Below are 9,495 nucleotides of genomic sequence, written 5' to 3'. Positions count from 1 at the left end.
CCAAACCTTTGATTGCACAACCTTTGTCTGAGAAGTCCTAACTGTGCATGGTAGTGAGTGGCGCCTGTTTATGGGCGCACTCTTAATATTTATGTCGCGCACCAGGCATATCAGTAGTAGGAACCATTTTTATCGTCTTTAGTTATGACGCGATGCCGGCCCGAGATTCGAACCTATCACCTCCCCGGCGACGAGCGGATGCTCTACGTGTTGACTGTTGAGCCACGATCGCGGGTTAGCTAGGAGTTATTAAGAAAAACACAATTTTTGAAAAACGTGTTGAATATTTATTTGAATAGTTATTAAACTGAATAAATAATTATAATATGTTTTTATTTTTCTTGACTGACGGCTATGCTACCAGGGGGGAGGGGGGGGGAGAGGAAGTTATGAAAAGGGAAACCACTGTATAGTACAACCATATGTGGTCAAAGGAAAAATGGGTCGGCCAAATATTACAGATAATTTTCCTTATAGAAAAATATAAAAAAAAACAAATGCGAGTCCCATAAACTTAATTACAATTTTTATAAAGATTTCTTCTTTCACAATTTCTATTCATAAAGAGATGAAAAAGTTTAGAAATTTAAAATTTCAGTTTTCATACATACACAATTTCTGAGATACATCCCAAATTAAAAAAAAACTTTATCGAATGATAAATAATTATATATTCGCTTCTCTTGTGATGTCATAAGCAAATAAAAAAAATATATAATGAATAAAAAATTCATTATTAATACAAATATTAATAATTTAGATAAACCAGATGAGTTTTTACTTTCGTTAAAAAAGACTTAAAATTGAAGCATTTTTCATTTTTCCAATATAGGGTGAAAATTTGTGTTTATTTTGTTTTAATGGTGGCACTAATACAAAGCAAAATCACATTCTATCTATTTTAAAACTTAAATTATAAAATAATTTAAATTTACTTCATAAAGTACACCATTTTTTATGATTATTGTATCAAAACACATACTACCATAAATAAGATTTCAATAAATTAACAATTCATTTCAGGTTGAAAACAAAACACTTTTTTTTGGGAACAAAAATAATTTTCATTTCATCCTCTGATGCCTTTTTGAAAAAACAGATTTCTGTCTTTCTTCTTGAAACATATAGAAATTCTATTCATAAACATGAAGACTAAACAAATCAATAATAGTACCCTTGCCCCCTAAAATGACCTCAAAATTAATATTATGAACTAACAAAAGGGACATACAAATGACGAGAAAGCACTAAAACAATTTTTTTTTAATTGATGGAGGAAGTGAAAACTATAAGACTTTATTTTTAAAAAGGCATCAAAAGAGACTATTCTAAAAATTTAAATACTTAAAATATATCCCATTTTGATCAAGCACTTTAATTTAGACGTTTTCATGTTTCCAAAAATCAATGTTTTTCATAATCTTTTGTTCACCGAGTTTGTAGTGCTTAAAATTCTGATAAATAATTGAGATATTTTTTTTATATTTTTTTTTCTTCTGTCTGGTAAAATCACTTTCAGTTTTAACACAGAAATATATCATCAACCAATAGATTTGTAAGTGTAAAAAAACATAAACACAACATTTTTGGTGAAGAATTATGGATGAGGGGGAAAAAGGTACATAAATAAAAAAATGTATAGTAAAAAGTACATCTGCTAAGCAAATCAAAAACATAAGATTTTATCACTCAGTTGATTACATAATTATGAATAAGAGGATCATTAATTTAAAAAATGAAAACTGAAACAAATACATAAAACATCTTGTTTTGCATTATTGCCTCAATGAAAGTTTTAAAAAAAATAAATAAATGTAACCTTTACCCCCACAACCAAAATATCCGTCAATGACAAGTCAATTGAGAATAAAAACTTTCACACAAAAAATCGTGGACATGTTTTTAATAAAAAAAATGAAGGTATGCAAGTAGGGAAAGTGAACTAAAAAATACTGGATCTTCTTGTGTTGAAAATTGAATATTTTTTTCTGTTTTTTAGTTGTAAATCTTAATAGCTTTCTCGGTACAATATCGCGTCCGCTTGTTTCCACCCTAAAATAATTAAATAATGTTAATATATAGGTAAACCTAAAAACTTAGTTAAGAATAGTTTTTTTTTCGTATTCATTCGAATCCGGTGGATAGGAACCGGTTCTCATCCATACGAGAAAAAAAACTATGTCTAGCATCGTATTATATCCAGCTTTCTATGAATATAAAAATGTACAATCATCTTTTTTTTTTCAGCCCAGAGGTACCGAAAAAATGGTATAATCTTATAATTGTACGTACATTCTTTATCCGCAGAAAGCTGTTTAAAATACGATGCGAGAAATAACTATTCTTTATCTTCTAAGCTTTATGTACAGCATGACCCTCAAAAAAGTATTTTTAAGCATCTGCAGCCCTTATTTCTCAATGAATTATTAAAAAATGCATATGTCCTTGTTCTCTATAGTATTCCACGTAAGTAGATATAAAAATATTTTTTTTTACCTCCATTAACACCGGAGATTTTTAGTGCTAAAGTTTTGAAAAAGTGACTGAGGAAAAAGTAACTTTTAACATGATACTACTTTTTTAGCAAAATTAAGCTAGAAATCCTTTTATTTTTGTTACTAGCAGAAACTTTATACAAAAATGAAATAAAAAATTTAGTTTTTGAGTAAAAAGCATTTTTTTACACATATTTTTTGAGTCTTTTTAGTTTAATGATATTTTGAAAAACTTACTTATTAGGCAAAATTGTTTAAGATTAAAAAACCAAATAAATCTCTATGAATATAGCAGGAAAATTGTTTTTGTTTCACAATCCTAACTTTAATAACAAAAAAGTTATAAAGAAAATAAAAATAAAACATAATGATTTTTTAGTCTAAAAAGCTTAATTTACCCCTTATTAAATAATTGAGATGTCAGAAAAGTAGGCGGAGCAACTGTCATAATTAATCCTTTTCTATAAATAAGGGTTAATAAATAACCTAAAATTTGCAAATAATCAATTCATTCAGTAGTATTTTTTGCCATTAAAAATTTATATTTTTTGGTGGAATAAAAAAGAAATATTTAGTTAACTTGTTTTTCTTTGTGTCTCATTATTCAATTGCCAGAAAAACATAATATAACCATCCAAAAAATAAGAGAAACAAAAATAAATTCTTTTTCTCAGTCACTTTTTCAAAACTTTAGCTCTAAAAATCTCCGGTGTTAATGGAGGTAAAAAAAATATTTTTTTATCTACTTACGTGGAATACTATGGAGAACAAGGACATATGCATTTTGTAATAATTCATTGAGAAATAAGGGCTGCAGATGCTTAAAAATACTTTTTTGAGGGTCATGCTGTATATAATTTTCTTATTCTTTGGGTTTAAAAACTTTAGAGACTTTAGTAAATATTAATTGGTTGATTCATTAAATTGAATGTTCAAACGTTTCAACCACTAATTTATAATCTGCAGAAGGGGTAATTTTGTGTTTCATCATTGGGAATGTACAATTTAACGGTCATTGTCTTATCCCTTTAGATCCCTTATATTATGGCGTGTGAAGGGGTTATTATTTTTTTCTAACTATTATTTTTTAGTGCTACTCGCCCTGATTGAAAGTCTGTAACACTACCAGTGAGATCAATTTTTCAATCAACAATTTGACGTTTTCATAAATCTATCCCCTTTAACAAAAAGCACCAGCTTATGTCAACACAAATGCATATTTACCTTGTTGAGATGCTCTAAACCAATCCAAGGTTTCATTCCTTGCTGCAACCCACGAAGATCCTGCAAACAATAAAAATATTAATGATGATGTCAAATATTAGGATCTTCAATTTGATTTTCCAACAGTATTTGTGATTTTTGTTGGTTTTAGTGTGAAACTTCTTATATAATTGTCTTCATTGAAAAACATATACTAGTTCACTATCGCGTCGTATTATAGACAGTTTTCTGTGTTTAGTAGGTAATTTTAAAGTTAAAGAAAATTTGTTAGTCTAAAATTAACTGCAAATTTTGAAATACGTTTCAAATTGTATTTATGGCTCAGAATCGGTTTAATTCAACAGATAGGTATTAATAGGATTAGAAGTCATACTGGATAAGTTGTTAAGAAAAATAAATTACCTTGAAATTAATTATTTTATCGTCTTCATCGAGATAATGCGCCTTTGTCTGAATTACTAGAGCAACCCTAAATATAATATAAATATAGAGATAATGCGACTTTGTCTGAATTACTAGAGCAACCCTAAATATAATATAAATATAGAGATAATACGACTTTGTCTGAATTACTAGAGCAACCCTAAATATAATATAAATATAGAGATAATGCGACTTTGTCTGAATTACTAGAGCAACCCTAAATATAATATAAATATAGAGATAATGCGACTTTGTCTGAATTACTAGAGCAACCCTAAATATAATGTAAATATTGAGATAATACGACTTTGTCTGAATTACTAGAGCAACCCTAAATATTTATATAATATAAATATAGAGATAATGCGCCTCTGTCTGAATTACTAGAGCAACCCTAAATATAATATAAATATTGAGATAATACGACTTTGTCTGAATTACTAGAGCAACCCTAAATATAATATAAATATTGAGATAATACGACTTTGTCTGAATTACTAGAGCAACCCTAAATATAATATAAATATATAGATGATGCGACTTTGTCTGAATTACTAAAGAGACTCCCTAAATATCCATTAATTTAAAGCAAGAACTTTTATGTCTAAAGCTAAAGATCTTGTAAATTGCTGATGCGAATGAGTTTTACTTTCCAGGAAGGCTTTATTTATGTCTTTAAACTTATTTTTGCTTTAATTCTTTTGGATGTTATCTTTAATTCTGAAAATAATAAGACTTTATAGGATTTAATTTAGATACCTGTATTTTTCCCATTCTTTATCAGGAACTGCAAGTCTTTCCTGTAACCTGGCTCTTACACTTTCCATTGTGTCATCCTGAAATAATAATATAAATTAGGTACCTAGTAAAGTAGATGCAGCCCCGCTTAAGCTACCAATTTAAACCAGTTTTTATACTTTTTTCCATTGTGGATTCGAAACCTAATACGCTGGAATAGAACTTAGTGATGGGAATCCGGATCCGGAATCCGAATCCGGAATCCGCCCAATTTTCGGCCAATTTTGGAATCCGAATCCGGATCCGGAATCCGTTTTTTATAGCGGATTCCGGATTCTAAATTGGTAGGCTAAATTTAATTTAAATAGGTTAGAAAATACCAAGCACATTTTTAGGACATACGTAGCACTTAAATTTTTTTCTACATAACAAATTTTAATAATTACTAATGTGATGTAAATGTTTTAGTTATGCTGGAAGTCAACACTTTAAACAAATCAAGGCTTCAACCAAGTAACATAGTGATAAATTAACGAAAAAAGCTATCCCTCTGTGACAGACGGCCTTTTAAAATACTGCTAGAATCCGGAATCCGAATCCGGAATCCGCCAAAAATAAGAATCCGGAATCCGCAAGAATCCGTCACTTTTTTTGACGGATTCCTTCAGAATCCGGAATCCGAATCCGGCCCAAAAATTCGACGGATTCCCATCCCTAATAGAACTGGTTCTCAGCCATACTGAAAAATCCTGCATCATATTACAGGTAACTTTCCATGAATGTTAAAACAAAAAAATGGTTTTATTTTTCAGTGAAAATCGCTAGTGCTAAAACTTTTATAAAAAAATCTACATGCACCTGCAATACTCAAATGAAAAACTTATTTTCAACACTTACCTTTTTAATTTTGATCATGAAAGGAGAGCCGAATGTTGTGTAGACCTCCTTGGAGAAGTGGGCCACGGGAAGGAGATAATCTCCCTCCTGGATCTCCAGCTCATCAACAGGGATCTCCTCCAGTCGGAAACTCTTGTTGGAGGCAGACTAAAATGGAGAAATTGTTATTGATTCTTCTTATATCTAAACTAAGGTTTTTTTTCAAAATAGTGGGCGTTTTCTCAGGGGTATTTTGAACTAAGCCTTTACTTTACTCAGACCTATTCTTTAACCATTAAAAACCATTTAACCTTATTTTTATTTGAGAGAAAGCATGTTTTTAGACCCTGCGGGGATCTACTTATATTTTCTTGCACTAACCTTACCTAAATCAACATCAAAATACGTAGGTAGTTATAAACAAAATTCGTTTTGGTCAATATTTGTTTTAAGAGGAATCGCCAGTATTTTCATTAGGATTAAAAAACACCTTAATTTAAACAATAAAGAGTTATTACAGAAATTAAGAGTTTACTATAGAATATACCCATTTATCCTTCACTGACTGATCCCAGCTTCCCTGGCCAATATTCTAACTTTACTTCCACAATATATATTGGTTCATTTAACATTGTTAAGAATCAAAATTTAACAATATTCAGTATATGTCAACTCTATAAAGTTAAAAGAACATCTTAGATTTATTTTTTAGTTTTAACAGTTCAAAGAGTGATGTTAAAAATCCTTTTTATTTTCAAACAAGTCCTTAATTTCAAATTAATCGTAGATTTACTTTTAATTTTATTAGTTCATTATAAAAATAAAGCATTAGAAAGGGAAATGGGTTAATAACTGTATGTTCACTTCCCGACTTTCAATTGAGTTATTGAAAATCAACCAATAGCATCGGGAATATTAAAACAGCCAAGTCGCTACAAAATAGCAGAAAGCAATTCGCTAGCAGCTAAAAAAGGTTCCCAACAAGGGAATCCAGGTAGTTGTCTGGTTATACATCTAAACTATAGATTTATTAGTTCAATGATTTTGCGAATCATCATTTTAATTAATAAATTGTATTTCAATTGGAAATTTTTGTAAACTTAAATATTTAAAATTTGATGAGAAAATAAATAATGCAGTTTAAACGCTGAAGTACGAGAGTATCCCATAAAATGCATTGTACTGTTATATTCTTATCATGTACTCTATGAATATCCACAATTACAGGGTGGCTACAAAGATTATTTTAAGAAATCTGCGGAAATCCGTACATGCTAATATCAGGTCCGCATCATAAATTTTAAAAATCCGCACATTTAAATAAATACTAGTCCTAATGTTGTGATCAAACCCGCACATTTTTGGCATTTATGTACGGAAGAAATCAGTAAATTTATAGACCAAATTTAATTTTTGGCCCCAATATGCAGTTCAAATCCGCATTTTTTTGGCCCTATATGCGGTTCAAATTCCATCCACACACATGGTCCAAAATGTACGGATTAAATCTGGACAATCCGAACATAGTAGCCACCCTGCAATTATTCTTACTCGCCATGCAATAACAAGCACCATGCCTACTTAGACCAATAGGATTTAGGACCTTTGTACTATAGAAATTGGAAAGGTTTATTTTGACTATTATTAATAATCAAATGTCCAAAAGCGTAGTTAATTCAATTCTAGTTCTTTAAATAAAACTTCTAAGGATAACAATATTAACCTTTATTATGTTTTTCCTAATGTTTTTAAACTTTTGACATAAAGCTTCACTGGAAAAAAAGGGGAATTTGTGGAAATACGAATTTAACTGTAAGAGAAATTGATGTAATTTAATTAAATAAATTCTGCATAAGAATTATGTTTTATAGTGCATATTCAGCATAACAATTGACAGAAATAAAAAGTACGAAAGTTAAGATTCCCAAAAAAATGTGTGAGTTTTCAGATACAATTTAAATTCTAAAAAAATGCTCTATAAACAAAAAATCATACCTAATAATAACAGATACAAAATTATTCATTTTATTTAGTAAATTCCTTATATATAATCATTAGTAAACGGGCAAAAATAACGATCTCCATCCCCTCCCCTCTTACTGGATTAACACAATTGACCAATGAAAGTAAGGGGAAATAACAACCTAAATTGACGACAATTTTCCCCCCTATCATAATGTCCACGTATATTATTCATCCATTTGATTAGGTCGTCTGCATGTGCTAGGTGCAGTTCATGGGTGCAGGAACTCTACCGCCCTAATTATAGAGAAGCAGCGTTCCTAAAACTAAAAGCTTACCATGGCCTGTTGAAGAAGTGTCTCCACCGCCATCTCAGGCGACACAATATTATGAATCTTGTAACTGACAATCTCTATCAGCCGGAGCCTGCCAGACCCGTTGGGGTCCAGCTGGATCTGAGCACACCTGCGGGCCTCCTCGTACAGGTCGGACACTATTGCATTTCTAAAAAAAAAAAATAAGGAGATTAGTTTTTAGTCTTTCGTGTAAATAAATAAAAAAACATTCAGTGTGTGCGGGGGGGGAGAGCTTTTTCTTGGGAAGGTTGGTGGTACCCTTCCCCCTTTATAAACCTTTCCAGTACCTTTGAGAAGCTAAAATGTGAAGGAGAATAATATCGGTTCAGCAGTGGTTAGAGATCCTTCGGTACAGACAGACAGACAAACACACACACAGTGATCTTGTTACTTGTTTATATAAGGATTGAAACAATAATCTCTAAAACTCTTAACCTTGAAAATTTAAATTTCTTTGTATTTTTATCCTAGGTAAAATTCCATTTAGGAAAAAGACAAAAATTGTGCAAAACAATTTGAAAATAATAAGTATAAGTAGAATTGATTTGAAATGAAAAACACAGCGAAATATAGCTGCAACGGTGCTTTTCCATAAGTGACTGTTTAAGCACTAACCCCTTTTCTTTAAAAAAAAATAAAGTTAAATATAGGACAGTTTTTTATGCATAACCCCTGGGGGTTGGTACCTTCGGTGGCCTAACCTGACCTAAAATAATAAACAAACGAAAAATCCCCAAACCGCCCTTGTTTTTAGTTAACTAATGTTGCCGAAATTCTCTATCTTAGAACTAGTGATGGCAATCCGTTAAATTTTTTGGCCGGACTCAGATTCCGGATTCTTATTTTTGGCGGATTCCGGATTCTAGCAGTATTTTAAAAGGATTTTTAAAAAAAATTATAAAAATTAATTGCTACATATGTCCTAAAAATTAATGTTCTTGGTGTTCTCTATAATTCATTTTCGATAATCGAACCAGATTTTAAAAGATTTTATATGTAATGATAATAATCTTTGCCTTAAAAAAGAGGCAGTTGAAAGAAAAAACTCAAGACGCTAATTTTAGCCTACCAATTCAGAATCTGGAATCCGCTATTAAAAAACGGATTCCGTATTCGGATTCCAAAATTAGCCCAAAAATTGGGCGGATTCCGGATCCCGGATTGCCATCCCTACTTATAACACAGGTGAGCTGTTATGCTTCTTACTCCTTAATTGATAGCTAAGAAACATTTATTTTTCAGAATAGTATTTCCCTTGCCAAATTTTAGATAAAAACATTTATGTAAATCCGTAATATGCATTTTTAATATCTAGTCTCTCCACGCAAAATGTTGCTAACCCAAAAATTAAATTAAATTCATCTGGAAAACATGCAAAAACAAATTAAAATCGAGGCATTTCAAAATTAGAGGTCTGTGCG

At 30.6% G+C, this 9,495-nt stretch overlaps 1 protein-coding gene across 7 annotated transcripts in view; it reads right to left on the bottom strand.

The window, feature by feature from the left end:
* Window positions 1-264: 264 nt before the first annotated feature.
* Window positions 265-9,495, bottom strand: part of Usp7 (Ubiquitin-specific protease 7) — a 29,640-nt gene continuing 20,409 nt past the window's right edge. For 2 of the 7 annotated variants that reach the window (XM_080150233.1, XM_080150235.1), the window contains exons 23-28: window positions 8,057-8,222; window positions 5,778-5,924; window positions 4,902-4,978; window positions 4,122-4,188; window positions 3,720-3,779; window positions 265-2,052 (exon numbers count right to left, since the gene is read on the bottom strand). In XM_080150233.1, coding sequence (XP_080006359.1) covers window positions 1,996-2,052; window positions 3,720-3,779; window positions 4,122-4,188; window positions 4,902-4,978; window positions 5,778-5,924; window positions 8,057-8,222 — 574 coding nt within the window. In that variant the 3' untranslated portion in view covers window positions 265-1,995. The remainder of the gene's footprint in view (window positions 2,053-3,719; window positions 3,780-4,121; window positions 4,189-4,901; window positions 4,979-5,777; window positions 5,925-8,056; window positions 8,223-9,495) is intronic. The other 5 variants (XR_013875736.1, XR_013875742.1, XR_013875754.1 and 2 more) reach the window with 5 other exon arrangements.

The sequence above is a fragment of the Acartia tonsa genome, chromosome 2 (assembly GCF_053477335.1).
Source record: "Acartia tonsa isolate MP-2025a chromosome 2, ASM5347733v1, whole genome shotgun sequence".
NCBI classification, from domain to species: Eukaryota; Metazoa; Arthropoda; class Copepoda; order Calanoida; family Acartiidae; genus Acartia; species Acartia tonsa.
The sequence above is the reverse complement of the archived record's forward strand: the minus strand, read 5'-3'. Positions and strand labels throughout refer to the sequence as shown.